Here is a 16,917-nt window from a genome sequence, read left to right on the forward strand (position 1 = left end):
TTTAAATTATAAGCTCTTGTTTTTGTCCAAGTTCTCTGCTTGAAACCTTGGGAAATGTGGCTTCAAAGTAGAAGTTGGCAATCAATTTAGTATGCAAAGGTTCAAGGATAGGTTGAAGACAAATAAGTTGGTTTGCCATACCAGAAACTATTTTCCGGCAAGGTTTCCACCACAGAAACCCCGACCGAGGGGCTATATGGAACAATCCCAGTTCCAAGTTGCCTGCATAAATGAACACATTTAGATCGGCATTCACAACGGTTTGGCTTGCACCGGTGAAGGGAGTAATGGTTGAAAGCATGAGTTTATTGAGTCTCAACCAAAGAAATGAGAAAGGACTAATAGGGTTAGGGTTCGGGTTTGAAGTTAGCTTTTCTTTTGTCAATTCTGATGATTCAAGATACACAAACAAACCTACAAAGGGGGAATATTTGTTCCTCGATATCACAAGTCCACGGCGACCATTCCGTCTGCAAAGCAGTTATTCAGATCAATCAACCGCGAAAGTTCAACCAGTTACAGTATGAAACAAGAAATATATGACTTTGGTATTATGCATGTGTAGAAATAATTTTATGATTCTTTGAATTGCAGCAGTTACAGTATCCTCTACAGGAGTATTGATGCGAACCCTATGCTGGTAGTCGAGATCGATATAGTCCACATCGAGGCACTTCAGGTTAGCCTCCTTGCACCAGACGTGAATCAAACCCAGGTCTATCCCATGGCAGGGTACTATTCAATCACTAAACGACCGGTGCTTCCTTTGGCCATATGTTTTATTAAAAGTTAAACGTTCGATTAAAGTGCTATTTTAGATCGTTATTCTATACCCATTTTAAAGGAGACAACAGAAGAGATCAAGAATTATAATGAACTTTAGCAGCCGGTAACAAGTAGCAGCCTGCTACAATGATACTGCTGTTAGTAGCAGAAACGACAGTACTTATTTGTTTTTATTTAGGTAATGCAGGCTCCTGCTTTCACTGATCCCTTTATTAATGTATCCGAAGCTTATTACTACTCGTCGATACGAACTTCTAGCTATGGTTTCAGTTGTTGGAGAGTCCAATCACCCAAAGCCTCATAATATGCTTCAAACTTTGCATTCATGGCTATTTCAAGTTGAAGCCTTGCATCCCTTTGGTGGTGCATTACCAAACTTCCAGTGCATTTGATTTAAACCCTGTGGCAGAAGATCGCCGGACACCTCATTTATCGGAACCGCGTCGGAGATTTTTTTCCAAATATAAACTCTTGTTTTCATCCAAGTTCTTTACTTGAAACGCTGGGAAATGTGGCTTCAAAGTAGAAGTTGGCAATTAGTTTGCTATGCAAAGGTTTAAGGATCTTAAAGACATAAAAAAGCCAGTCCAATACCAGAAAACTATTTGCAGGCAAGGTTTCCATTCTACCACTTCTTTTCAACCAAATAAACCGTGGCGGAGGGGCTATATGGAACAATCCCGATTCCAAGCTGCCTGCATAAATGAACAAATTTAGATAGGCATTCACCATGGCTTGGCTTGCAACAGTGAAAGGAGTAATGGTTGATAGCATGAGTTTATTGAGTCTCAAACCTAGGAAATGAAAAAGGAGTAGTAGGGTTAGAGTTTTGATTTGAAGTTTTAACTTTTCTTTTTTTCAATTCTGATGATTCAAGATACACAAAACAAACCTGCAAAGGCGGGCTACCTTCAGATAAGCCAATGTACCATGGCAGGGTACAATTATACCACTAGACCACTGGTGCTTCGTTGGACATGCTTCAGATATATTTTTCACCCATGTGCAAATGTTGCAACTAAGGAACTCATTTATCCTGAGGATATGCTCGATGCTCTCAACATCTTGCAGCCTGACATCAAACCCATTCACTATTAGATATAATTCGACCCTAACAAACTACCCAAATGAAGATTTTAATCCTTTACATTCCCTGATATTTGAATAATTATAGTCCGAATACTATTATCATCCCCATGAGAGGATCCCATCCTCCTGGTTTAACTCAAAAATTTCTATTTGATGCCCATTACCATCCTTGGGAGTCTGTAATTTCAGAATTTTCTACAGGATTAATCGCAGTGAGCTTCAATAGGACTGAACCGGGCAACAAATGTTTGGACTTTCTCCGATTTAGATTCACCATTAGAGTTCATCATATCACTCTCACTATGATCCTCAATAACATATCATCTTTAAATTGCATTCTTTAGAGGAGCAATATCGCTCACTAATAAATAATTCCAAAAGTGGACAGAACTCCCGTCCCTGAAATTCCATGTGATCCATTCTTTTTTCAATAATAAAAAGAACACAACCTTCATAACGATTAACGAAGGCTTCGTTATGGCATTCTATACATTTGACATTCTTCAGCGGTTTATGGATATCCTCCAGACCCCAAAAAAGGAGTTCAGAATAGTGCGATTTTGATCATTGAAGATCATACAGCGTGATGACCCTAAACCACCACAACATCTTATCATCATAGCTCCCCCAAATGCACCAGCCAGGAATCGAATCCGGGTCTATACCGTGGCAGGGTACTATTCTATATCTCCTGTTTTATATACGTGTTATCAATGTTGATCTAACCCTCAGGTTTAGATGAAAGAAAATAGAGTAATTTACATTGCGTAGTTAATATCCTTTTTTTTCTGAAATAGTTAATATCCGTTTTTATATTGTCCATAAACCTTTAAATTTAATTGCCAAGTTTAATTTCAATTTTCATGTAAATTAAAAGAAAATTAATTGATTGAATTACAAGTTTAAAGATTATATCATGAATAAATTATGCCATTTAAATTGATTCCATTAAATAATTGTAGTGTAAAAAACTGATTTATCACGCTTAAACAAAATTTTATGTAATTGTTCACCATGGTACTATTCTATACCTGGGCGACTGATGCTTCTTTGACCATATGCTTTGATAAAAATTATAAGTTCGATTAATGATTAATCTTTTATTTCTTCAATTAAAGCAGCTGATAACAAGTAACAACCTGCTACAATGATACTGCTGTTAGTAGCAGAAACAACAGTGTTCGGCTGATAAACAACCTGTTTGATAATCACTCACAAAAATAATACAACCCTTACTTGTTTTTATTTTGATAATGCAGGCTTCAGCTCTCACCGATCCCTTTATTTATGTATCCGAAGCTTACTACTACTCGTCGATACGAACTTCTAGCAACGGTTTCAGTTGTTGGAGAGTCCAATCATCCAAAGCCTCGTATATTCTGCTTCAGACTTTGCATTCATGGCTATTTCAAGTTGAAACCTTGCTTCCTTTTGGTGGTGTATTAGCAAACTTCCAGTGCATATGACTTAAACTCTGGCAAAAGATCGCCAGACACCTCATTTATCGGAACCGCGTTGGAGATTTCTTTCAAATCTTCTTTGGTGAGCTTTACTTTCAGTGAATCGATGTTACTATCAAGATTCTTGATTTTGGTTGTTCCTAAAAAACAATGGAAGAACGATTCAAAACTTTGGTTCTGGTGATATTATCCAAACAAGGGGAAATTTAGTCTATATGCAGGTGTTTGGTACAAGATTTTCAGGCCAATTATGCTACTTCTGCAGTGACTTCTAGTTGAAATGTCCGCAAGCGACTCACCGGGAATCGGTACTACATCGTCCCCTTGATGAAGAACCCAAGCAAGTGCTAATTGTGCAGGGGTACATCCATATTTCTCAGCCAACTTCTCAATTTTCGCATATAAGATCTTGTTTTTGTCCAAGTTTTCTCCTTGAAACCTCGGGAGCATAGGCTTCAAAGTAGAAGTTGGCAATCAGTTTACTAAACAAAGATTGCATAGGTTAAAAACATACACACATTACTTCCCATACCAGAAAACTATTTGCAGGCAATGCTTCCACCACTCCTCTGCCGCCAAAGAAACCGCAACCTATAGGGCTATATGTAACAATCCCAATTCCAAGTTCCCTGCATAGATGAACACGTTTAGATAGGCATTTATCGAACTTAGGAAACGAAAAGAACATCGAAAGTTAGTAAACTATGCTTTGTCTAAGTCTAAATGGTTCGAGATACACAAACAAACCTGCAAAGGGGGACTATTTGTTCCTCGATATCACGAGTCCACAACGACCACTCCATCTGCACAGCCGTTATCGGATGAACCGCATGTGCTCTCTTTATCGTCTCGGGGCTAGCTTCAGATAGTCCTATGTACTTTATTTTACCCTCTTCCACCAACTTCTTGAGTTCAGACATCTAAAGACAAAAAGTCCCACTATATGAATATGGAACGAATTGAAGAGCGAATCTTATGATGCTTTCAACTGCAGCACTTACTGTATCCTCTATAGGAGTATAGGGGTCAACTCTGTGCTGGTAATAGAGATCGATATAGTCCACATCCAGGCGCTCCAAGCTAGCCTCGATACAGGCACGAACATATTGGGGAGTACCGTTTATTTGGACACCGGTTGCATCAAATTTCGCTATACCGAATTTCGTGGCTAACTGTACCTTCTCTCTTGGTAGTTGCTTCAGTGCCTGGTAAAAAGGATATCGGTTACACAGATTCATGAATTCCTTTTAACAACACAAGAAGCGTGATAGAAACATGAAACTAGTAAGTGTTTGTCCAAGCAAGTTTACCTTTCCAAGCAAGATTTCGTTAGTTTTGGGTCCATAGAAATCAGATGTATCAAAGAAAGTGACTCCTCGATCGAATGCAGGCTTGATGATCGATATGCCGACATCATCAGCAACGGGATCATTGTAAGCTCCACTAAGCCCCATACAGCCATACCCCAACTTCGAAACCTACACAAAAGAGACGAAAAAGAGTTAACAAATGAAGACAGTCAAGTAGATCATGTATCTTAAGCCACAATTCAACAGAAAGTAGAACAGAAATAAACCTCAAGTCCCTGAGTTCCCAGTTTCACTCTGGGAATCTGAATCTTCTGCTGCTCATCGGCCATCTTTTGTTCTTTTTTCTGTTATTTCTTGTTAGAGAAACTATGAATGATTTAGCAGAAGGGTATTATAAATATTAGCAGGCTTTACTTGATGATCACACCACACTACTGTATGTCATCCCATAGGTAATCCTCTTCACTGGTTTTTTTTTTTTTTTTTTGAGAAGGTGTTGAAAATTATGCTTTTAAGAACTTAAAATATTAATAAGGACAAGCATTATTCCAAAGTGGCAGAATAAACAAGTTATATGATAGACGCCATTCAGCATTGTCAATAATGGGTGGCTGCTATATTTTACTTTATGTTGCTTTCACTTGGTGTGAATTTTAAAGGACTACCTACATTATATTATTGATCATTTATTGTTTGTATTTTATCTATATTTTATTATTAATTTCAAAAAATAATATATGATTAATATTATTTTTATTTAATTAAGATACCGTCAGTTTCGTTTTTATTTGATTAAGATATGATCATCATAGATTAACTGCAGTTAACAATTAACAAATTAGGTAATATGTTATTTTGGTATAATCACATATTTGATCTCTGTTATTTACATATTCTCTCAATTTAATCTCACTTTTAATAAATTAAAATAAATTTAATCCTCCAATTGAATGATGTCATGTGTCATCATTTGGTTGGAGGATTATCTTTATTTTAATTTAGTCATACTTTTAATATATTTTATGTTAAAATATTTTCAAGTTAGGATAAGAATAAAATATATTAAATTAAAATAAAGTTAGTCCTTCAACCGAATGGTGACATGTGACACATCACGTGACACCAATGACACGTAACATCATTTGATTGGAGGATTAAATTTATTTTAATTTATTAAAAGTAAAACCAAATTAAGAGAATATGTAAATAACATATACCAAATGTGTGATTTTACCAAAATATTTAAAAACAACTAACTCGGTAATCATATCTTAATTAAATAAAAACAAAAGTGATCATATATTAGTTTTTTTGAAATCAATGAGAAAAAAATAGACAAAACACAACCATAAGTAATCAATCGTGTAGTTAATCCAATTTTAAAATATATATCCTCCACCCGACCCGAACTCAACCTAACTTTTTGAGATAAAATCCGAACCCGATCTGACCCAACCTGAAATAATAAAAAACATTATTTTTATTCAATAAAAATAATAATTTAATTGAAAAATAATATATAGATGTGTATTATTGTAATTATTTCTAAATATATAAGGTAAAATTAATTTTTTTTGTCAGGTATTTTCACCATAAAGCCGAATCTGACCCGACCCGAACATTATCTTTAAAAAAATCTGACCCAACCTGATCCGAATCCGATTTTAAAAAAAAAACCCCTACCCAACCTGTCGGATTCATGTTCCATGCCCATCCCTATTCTTAGAGACTACAGTTAAGGAGATCAATTTTTCTTATATTTTTATACGTTGTTGTCTCAACTTTTCATGCTCTTGCTCAAACTCATCGCCCACCATTATATTTTATTTATGATAATCATAAATGTATTTATCGGTATGCATATAACAAGCCATTGCGCTTGCCAAATGTATCGTATTGTCTCAAGTAAATATGAATAAAAAGTGTCGTGAACAAGTACAAAACATTGTACGAGTCATTAAAATTTATTTAATGTACCATTATCTTTTTGTTTTAATTGTTTTTCAATATTCAATAACATTCTCATATTATACATTGATTTATTGAATGTATTAAATTTTATGATTTTCCTTTAGATGTTTTAATTTTGTAAAAATTGATCCTACGTTCAAAACTTTGAGCTTCACCTCACCCTTGACATCAATTTAAATAATTTCATTATAAAATATTATTTTATTATATTATCATTTTCAAGATATAAGAAAAATATTTTTGATACAAAAAATTAATAATTATATGTTATTAAAAGAATATAAAAAAAATTCTTCTATGATACTGCAATTTGCAGAGAAATATAATATCTGCGAATTGCCAAACTGCGACATCATCGAAGAACTTTTTATATTTTTGTCTTCTACAACCGGAGAATACAACTAAACCCAATATTCATATAGAACTGTCATTTTATAGCTAATCTTAGTTTCTTAATAATTCACAAAATTCACAAAATGAACCGATGTGTACTACAAATATAAAAATATGATAAAATTCATAAATGATCGGTAAATTTTTTAAAATAATTTCATTTGATATTGGATTTTTAAAAGTTATAAAATAAACATTAAACTTCAGGTTTTATTAAAAAAGGTAAAGACTGTAAAATATTATTAAGGGATGACGTGACATATAAGTAGAATTTTATTTTGATATTTTTTTAATAACTTTTAAATAACAATTTCAAAAAATTTAGAAAATACAGAATTAAAAAAACAATTGGTTGCAAAAAAATTGAAAATAATATCTTTTTAAAAAATATTTTTGAAACTTTTTCATTCATCAAATTATTTTATAACTATTTATTTTTTATTGTTGTATTTTTAAAATAAAAAATAATAATTTTTAGATCCAAAAATTTTAATTATCAAACGATATAATTATATTTTGTTAAATGATGTGATTTAAGCATTTGAATTTTGCTTAAGAAGTTTAAACATAATTTAAAAAAAATACATTCAAAAAATTATAGTATATCATTAATAAGAAAAATACATAAAAACTTAAATAAAAATTATTTAAACAATCCTTAACTTTTAATAATATTATCAAGTAATTTATATGATAAAATTCAATATTTATAATATGACGCTGAAAAATAAAATTTAATTTATTTATATCTATTTTGTTTTCAATTCAACGAATATAATAAAAATTATTTTAATTAAAATTAACAATAAAATAAAATTTTAGTTAGGCCAAATGAGATATTTTCTTACTAATTTAGAATGTCACATCACCTTTTTAATGATATATAACGGTGTTGTGCCCATTTTATAATAAAATTTAAAGTTTAATGCTTATCATATAAGTTTTAAAAATTTGGTATATAAAAAAAGATCATTTTGATATAATTTAATGTTCATTTATAAATTTTATCTTTTATAAAAAAGATCATTTTGATATAGTTTAATGTTTATTTATAAATTTTATCTTATCAAATTAGTTGTCGATATCAATGTTTGACATTCATTTTAGAATTTTCCGGTTGACAAGAGGATGATCCTGGCTCCCAATTTTCAGTTATAATTTCATTTTATTTATACGTTCATATTTTCTTAAAATTATTTTTATATTTTTTCATAAAATGTTTATACAATGATGTTTATCATTAATGTTATGCATTGCTATCCACATTATTTTAAAATTATTTCAATAATAAATTACAGGACATGTTATTAGTTGTTATTAGTGTTTGATTCTCAAACACTTAATCCATGTTCATGTCCATATATAGATAGAGATAAGACATGTTAATGTAATATAAAATTTTATAATTTTATAATTTTTTGGATGGTTTGATGAGTAAAAATTAATAATAGGTATTAAATAGTATAAAATAAGTATATTTTTATTGAAAAAATGAATGAATTATTTTTAAATTCAAACCTTAGTTTGCAACCATTAAACTCAATAATTTAAATTTTTTAAAAATATCTAATTTAAATATTTTATTATGTAAATAGATCTTTGACCCATAAAATTACAATTATCATCTAGAATTCTTTTCTATTGAATATATTAACTACATAATTTTCAAGAAACAATTATATGAAATAGGAAAACAAATGTTTTTCTTTTCAAAATCTATAAAATTAAAAGTTAATTCTTCTATTAGTCTCTACACTATATTCAAGTAGTGGATATAGTGTCTATGTTTCTTAAAGTTTTGTTAATTTAATTTTTATCTAACGGCTAAATTTGATACGTCAAATCATGTTTTTAATTTATGGATTATAATGTAATCATATTTGTTTGACTAAAATTAATCAAAATTAAATATATAAATTAAATCCATAACTTAATAAAAAAAGGAACAAAATTATCCAATTACCTTATCCATTTGGAAAATTTGAATAGGCCCACGTTTCAATATTAATTAAAAGTAACAAAAATTCTGACACAAATTCTTAGGCCGGTAAATGAACCGAACGTACACGAATGGAGGGTATTTATGTTCATTATTTAATAAATAACGAACAAAAACATAACGAATAATTTTTTTTTTGTTCATGTTCATTTATTAAGGAATATAACTTGTTCATGTTCGTTCATTTAATAAATAAACGAACATATACGAAACACGAACAAAACGAACACGAACATAAATGAACAAAAACATAAACGTTGGAGACCCTACAAACCATCGTTCTTTCATGAAAAATAGTCGACAAAGCAAAAACATACATAAATCATAAATAAGCTATATGAACATAATAAAGTCTTAAAGTTAATTTGTTCAATAAAATAATCTTCTTGAAATCTAAACAACTTCAATAATATTCGTAACATATTCAACTTGCATTCATGATCAGTCGTTAATTCATCATCCATCTTGATCAGAATCAAACAAATAAAATTATATTAAATTAAAGGAGTTATAACAAAAGATGAAAAGTATACTAAATTAGCGAGGTTATACCAATTCATTCATCCTCATTTTCAAGGAAGCTCAACATGTATGATATCTTCGTTTTGCTACAACAAATCAAAAAACCAAAAATATATTAGTCATTGTAAAATCAAATTCAATAAAACTTAAAACATAAAAATCCATTGTTTTTATTTTTCTCCAACCCATAGTATTGACGATACCAATCAGCTCCACAAACAAGAATATCTGCCATATTAGTTCCTAAATAGGATATATGTGAATCAATAACCCTCCCACCAGTACTGAAAGCAGATTAAGAAGCAACAATAGTGACCGAAATTGCCAATATATCAACAACCATTTTTGACAAAATGCTAAATTTAAGATTGTTCTCCTTGCACCATCCCAAGGCATCAAAATATACAACAAGCTCACCAATTAAAACTCTTTCCTCCAAATAAATGTCCAATTATGACTTGACAAATGTAAAAGTATCGACACTTCTAATATGTTGGTCATATTTAGATGTGTCAGTTTTAATACCTTTACCAACCCGACTGAATAAGGAGCTAACACTACTCTTAGAAGTACCTCAGTAGTGAAGTAGAACAAATAACAGGAATATCAAACCCTTTTTCGAATAGGGAGACAACGAACCTCAACCAGAAATTGGTACAGTGCAAATATAAAATATATAAAAACATAGAACTAAAGCAAGAACTACATTCTGCCTTAATTGCAATTCATAGAGCAACCGATCTATTCAAGCGAACTCAACAAGATTGATAAAGCTCTTTGAAATTGAATGCATATGATCTAACAAGGATAATTAAAAATAAAGATTCAAGCATGAGAGAGAGTGAAGATGTAACCTTGATTTAATAGACCAAAAAACGATAAAACCCACAAAAAAATCCCTAAATTCACACTAAAAATTAACAGACCAAAAAATTTTTAAATTATTTACCTTATGAAATCACGTTCAAGATGCCAAGATGAAGGAAAAGAGATGAAACTCTGTCAAATCGTTGCAAAAATGAAAATTGTGGAGAGTGGGGAGAGTGGAGAATCAAGAACGGTGAGTGACGGGCGAGAGAAGAGTTGAGAAAATATTACTTTTTAGATTTAGGGTTTTTTTTATCGCTGCTTAATTGCTTATGGGTAACGAACATAATCGAACGTTCACGAATGTAAATGAACGAACAAGACTTATGTTCATGTTCGTTCATTTAATTAAACGAACACAAAATCTTGTTCATGTTCGTACATTTAATAAATAAACGTACATAAACGAACTTCCCACCGCACGGTTCATGAACGATTCATGAACGGTTCAGTTCATTTACATGCCTACAAACTCTGAATGCCAATCTATTTGACTCGAATCTGAATCAGCAGTTGCATAAAACGACCAAAAAAGCAACCACCGAACCACCAAATCAATTACAATGGATAGAGATTTCTCTGTCGAAGACATGTCCGAACACTTCTGGTCCTCATACGCCGCCGGCGATAGAGATAACAAACCCGGTTCTAAAATGAACCGCAGTGCTTCGGAGTGGGCTTTTCAGCAGTTCCTTAGAGAAGAAGTTGATAAAAATGGTGGAGATCATAACGAAGAGGAGGAAGCTGAGGAGGAGCTGAAAAACGAAAATGGGTGTTTTGAGAATAATAATAACAACAACAATGTTCCTGCAGATTTTGAGGATTATCAGGCTGTTCTTAGGAAGAAGCTTAACTTGGCTTGTGCTGCTGTCGCCTTGTCAATGGTAAGTCTTTCCCATTCTTCATTTTCACTTTATTTTTTGTATTGTTGGACGATGAGAAAAGGTTTGGGTCTCTAATGGTGTTTTGTTTTCTTTTGCAAAAGATGGGATTTTTTTTCCTGGGTTATGTTTGGTTACTGAGAAAATTTAAAAGGGTAATTTGACATTTTGATATTGCATTTTGGCTTACTAAATAGCTAGAATTCCTCTCCTTTTTTTTTTTTTTTTCTCTCTCTTTATTTCATTTATTGTGATTGGTATTGGATTTTCTTTCATCTAGATTTTGGTTAGAATTTGCAAAATTGGAATAAATTTGCCAATTTGGTTGGACTATATTTTTTTAATGATTTTTGAAGGGTATTTTATTAGAAAAGTGTGTATTTCCTTAAAACTCCTTGTACCACAAAGAGCTGGAGATTAGTCAAGTATGGGCTGTACTTAGCTTGCCCTGTTCATCATCATACCATGATACAAGCTATTGACTCTGTAATTAGCTAGGAACTGTAAACATGTTCTACAACTTGTGTTCATTTCTTGTATCTGAAGAGTTCTATCCGATGAAACGAAAGCGAGTTTTATCCGATGAGCCGAAAGCCGATGCATGCATGTCACTCTTTTCTCAAACTCAAAGTCCACCAAGCTCATGTTTATAGTTTTTAATCTTTTATGCATCTGTTCAATGCTTCTTTCATGTTGTTTTGTCATCAGTTTAACATCATGTGAATCCCTTTCGCTCTTTAAACTTTCTACTGGGTATGTTATGCACATTTCAAGCAGGCATCTATTGTAAAACACCAAGATTCTGCTTCTAGAGCAGACAGTGGATCACAGGCATCTAATGCTGCACAATTGGGATCCAAAATCGTTTCTAAAGGTATAAAATCATCACTGAAGCTTCTTACGAGCAACAGTTCTTTTCTGCTTTCTTATCCGTTTTCGATTTTCATAGTGGCGTGTGAATTCGAGTTACCAGAGTAATGCAGTCTTATGTGTTATATTCCTGTTTTATTGTATATATAGAAGTTGGTAACAAGGATGATAATTACGCGGTTGGAAGTTCTTTTCTGAATGGAGAGATGAAACTCGGAGCTCAGGTGAGGCCGAGCACAAGTACGGGATCATCAATAGAACAGTCAGATGACGATGAAGTTGAAGGCGAAAACGGAACAATGGAGAACATGGATCCTGCAGATGCAAAACGTGTAAGAAGGTAACCATTGATTCTTCTTTTAAGTTGCTGATATTTTACTGGGTAACGAAAGGCTGAGATGCATTTGGCATAAAAAACATTTCCATTAAACTTCATGAGTATGTTTCATCAATGGAACAAATTAAACCATCATATACTTACTTTGTTGTGTTTTATTCCCACCAATTGATCGTATGGTGGTTCAGGATGCTTTCGAATCGAGAGTCGGCCAGGCGTTCACGAAGAAGAAAGCAGGCTCATTTGACAGAACTCGAAACACAGGTTTTTGCTTATCCCTTCCCTTTGTTTTGTTTTCTCCGCTTTTCGTCTTGTTTCGATTCATTCTTCGAGTTTTGAATGTCCTAATCCATTATTTGTTGTAGGTTGCTCAACTAAGGGCTGAAAATGCAAACTTATTGAAGCGTTTGAATGACATTAGCCAAAAGTACAATGAAGCAGCTGTTGACAACAGAGTTTTAAAAGCTGATGTTGAAACATTGAGAGCAAAGGTAAGCTAATCATCAGCTGTACACAAGATGTTTTGGAAATCACTTCTTAATACAATGTCCATTGGTGACTTCTTTATATAGGTAAAAATGGCTGAAGAGGCTGTCAAAAGAACAACTGGTTTGAACCATATGTACCTTGCGTCACCCGAGATATCGACAGTGGGCGGAAGTCCTTCTGATACATCAACAGATGCTGCTGTCACAGTGCACGATGGTCCAAGTCATACCCTCCTTCATTCAGACAATCCTGTCTCCACTCGTGACCAGAGAATCAATGATGCACTTGCAGATGTTTCTTCAGTTGAAAACATACAAACAAATTCCGGAGGATCTGCAGTAACAAGAAACAAAATCGGACGGACGGCTTCTCTGCAGCACGTGGCTAGTTTGGAGCATCTGCAAAAGCGGATCCGTGGGGGTGTAAGCCCTTGTGGATCCCAGTCGAACGGGAAGCAATAGGAGCAAAGGGCAGAAGCAGAGCCTGACGAGAGTTACTGAAGAATGTCTTGGAATTTGACTTAACTATGCTATTATTCCTGGTTTAACTAGGGGAAGCAATGCTATTCTTTAGGTTAATTGTGCAGTAATGGAAACTGCTAGATTAAACCTTTCATTTAATCATGTGATATCTGCTGGAAAGTGACTAATCTATATGGTGGTCGATTCTACCACTGCCATTTCCATCATGCTGTGGACTTTCCGATACATCTTGTTAGCCTTTCTTGGAAATATGCTGTGCTATTTTTTTTTTCATTATCGGTTGAACTAATCATGGTGATTTGCTGATGGTCTGTATGAAACTACCACCAGGTTTGGTTTCTAACCTCTTCGACTTCTTTTTCTTTCTTACCATCTCCACTTGCCGCCACCTTCCGGCAGAAGCATAAACATTTGATAAAGCTTATAATCTTCACTAGTAACAGGCACATGTAGAGAACTGTTTGGTGGCTCTAGCCGAAGCAGAATCTTCCCCACTTTCTCAGCCAACGCAAGATCTCCATGAACATTACAGTCACTTAATAAACTCCGCCACAATATGGCATCGGGTTTGATTGGCATCTCTATGATGAAATCGTAGGCTTCGTTTAGATATCCCGCCCTGCCAAGTAGATCAACAGTGCAGCAATAATGTTGTATCCGAGGTTCGATACTGGACTTCTTCCTCGTATTGTGAAACAAGTGAAGTCCCTCTTCAACTAGCCCTGCATGACAGCAAGCTGAAAACGAGCTAGTGAAAGTCACTGGATTAGATTTAATACTAGAATCCTCCATTGCATCCAAAAGCTCCAATGCTTCTTTTCCTCTCCCATGACCAGCCAAGCCAGTTCCCATGGCATTCAAAGTCAGAACATTTTTCACTCTCATTACCCAAAAAACACACAGAGAACTATCAAAGCATCCACATTTTGCATACATGTCAACAAGACCAGTTCCAATAAAAACATCATTCTCGCGCCTGCAAATTGTCCTCTCTATAAAACCATGAACACAAGCCCCACTGTAAAGCTCTCCCAATTGAGAGCAAGCTGAAAGAACACAAACCATGGTAGAATAAGTCGGATTCTGCCCAGAAACATCATTCAACACGTCTCTAAACAGCACCAAAGCTTCCATGCAACATTTCTTAGCTGTCTCCCTTTGTGAAATATAGCCTTTGATCAAGTAACACTACTTCTCTCAGTCATTTCATCAAGCACCCTTCTTGCTGAAAAAATATCCTTATTACTCGCATAGAAATGAATCAATGTAGTCCTTACCAAAAGATTTTACATGAAACCAGATTTAAAAGCTTTCACGTGAACTTGTCTTCCTAACCACAGTGTTGACGACGATTGCGATCTAGCACAAGCTCCAAGCACGAAAATATAAGTGAAATCATCAAAAACTAAGTGCCCTTTTGAAACCCAGTTGGCAAAGTAAAGATTGAGTCCCCGGGTTTGCTGCATCTTAACAGAGTGTTGAAAAGGAACAAACTTTGGTTGTGAAAGTGTTGGAATATAGATCGTGCATATTGGGTATTTTGTGGAGAGGGTGAAAAGCAGTAGTTTTCAACTAGTTTGGCAAGAAAGGAGGGATCTTTCAGGCCATTGGTGATTAACTGGGCATGGATTTGTTTAATCTGGTGTGAAGCTATTGATTTTTTGAGGTTTAAGAGAAGCAGGAAGTTGAACATTGGCAGCGACTGCATGTGTTGGGGTAAGTACCTTTTTTAAGGGATTTGAATGACAGATTATTATCATCTTGCTCTTTGGAATAGAGTTATCACCAAAATAAAATAGTACTGATAAATAAAATTAAGGATTAAGTAGATGGATAATCATTTATGTTTATGTTTTTTCTATTTTTGGTCATTAATTTTAAAAATCATAAGATATGATCACTTAATTTTTTTAATTAAGATATAATCACATTTGTTTTTATTTAATTAAGATGTGATAATCATGGGTTAACTTCTATTAACAATTAACAGAATATGTGACGTGATAGTTAATATAATCACACATTTAGTCTATATTATTTACATATTATCTTAATTTAGTCATACTTTTAAATAAATTTTAACATAATATATATATATATATTTAAATGAAAATAAAAATTAAATATTTTTAAATTAAGTTAATAATAAATTTTATTTAATAAGTTAATATAAAAAATATTATGAATTTAAATATTTATACACTAATATACAAAATATATACACCATGTTGTTTACTTTAGGCTAAGCAATGGTCTTGGCTTAATGATTAGATTTATGTTTAGTTTACTAAGTGACTAAGGTTTGAACTATTTTTTTGTCTCGATTTGTTTTCTTTCAACCAGAGGGTGACATATGTCACTCTTTGATTGGTGGAAATAAATGTATTAAACTAAAATAAAGTTAGTCTTCCAATCGAATAATGACACGTGGCATGACATGTGACATCATTCGATTGAAGGATTAATTTTATTTTAATTTATTAAAAATAAGACTAAGTTTGGAGAATATGAAAATAACATAGACCAAACATATGATTATATCAAAATATTTAACTCTTGTTAACAACAGTTAACTCAGGTGACCACGTCTTAATTGAATAAAAACTAAAATAAACATATCTCATGTTTTTTAAAATAAATATAAATCGACAAAATACAAACTCAAGTGATCATTACTATAATTAACTCTAAAATTAAAATAGGTAATGAAAAAAGGTAATAAAAAGGACAACTTTTAGTATCCATGGTAATGAAAAGGGACAAGAGAGAAGAAGAGTTATATAGTTTGGACTCTGTATTTTTCATTTTGTGTTTTGTTTCACATTTACGTTCGACATTTGAATTATCGAAGTAGCTTTTAGTTTGAGAACCTCTTTTGAATTTATTCGTGTTTCAAAACATAAAAATTTTATTACGTTATAATATTTATTTACGTGAATGCTTATTTTTATCTATAAAATATAATTTTAAAATATTTTGTTATTAAGATTTAAATTTTATTAGATTTACAATTCTATATGATATTTACTTCTTCTACATATAAGTATGGAGTATAGAATAAAATATTCTACACAATTTAAATTGAGATATTAATATAATATTTTCTTTTTATTCTCTTATCTCTTCTTTTTCTTATTTCTTCATTCGGCTTATTTTACAACATGATATCATCATATCAACACGACTTCCTTAGAAACAATTATTTTTTTATTATCAAATATCGGTTTTATAATCCATGATTCTTCATTGAAGATCTTATATGATAAAAATCGAGTTTTCAATAATACTAATACACCATAATCTTAGATTATGTAGCACGAGTATGATAACTTAGTGTTGTATCAAGTACCCAATACGTCCTCAACATGGGTACGGGACATGTACAATTTGGATACATATCAAGGACGTTTCATGTTTAAGGGCTACGACTGAAATTAATTAGGGACGTTGAAGAGATTTTT

At 32.5% G+C, this 16,917-nt stretch overlaps 1 protein-coding gene and 2 pseudogenes across 1 annotated transcript; 1 reads left to right on the forward strand and 2 right to left on the reverse strand.

Moving 5' to 3' along the window:
- Window positions 1–3,015: 3,015 nt before the first annotated feature.
- LOC120189777 lies at window positions 3,016–5,099 on the reverse strand (annotated as a pseudogene).
- A 5,801-nt stretch (window positions 5,100–10,900) lies between these two features.
- On the forward strand, window positions 10,901–13,658 carry LOC120189779 (light-inducible protein CPRF2-like). Its single transcript, XM_039192971.1, has 6 exons — window positions 10,901–11,281; window positions 12,056–12,152; window positions 12,299–12,488; window positions 12,674–12,749; window positions 12,851–12,976; window positions 13,058–13,658. The coding sequence occupies exons 1-6, from the start codon at window positions 10,961–10,963 to the stop codon at window positions 13,433–13,435; spliced, it is 1,188 nt and encodes a 395-aa protein (XP_039048902.1). The 5' UTR covers window positions 10,901–10,960; the 3' UTR covers window positions 13,436–13,658.
- LOC120189776 lies at window positions 13,642–15,164 on the reverse strand (annotated as a pseudogene).
- Between the last annotated feature and the right edge of the window lie 1,753 nt (window positions 15,165–16,917).

The sequence above is a fragment of the Hibiscus syriacus genome, unplaced genomic scaffold (assembly GCF_006381635.1).
Source record: "Hibiscus syriacus cultivar Baekdansim isolate YM2019G1 unplaced genomic scaffold, ASM638163v2 tig00116959_pilon, whole genome shotgun sequence".
NCBI classification, from domain to species: Eukaryota; Viridiplantae; Streptophyta; class Magnoliopsida; order Malvales; family Malvaceae; genus Hibiscus; species Hibiscus syriacus.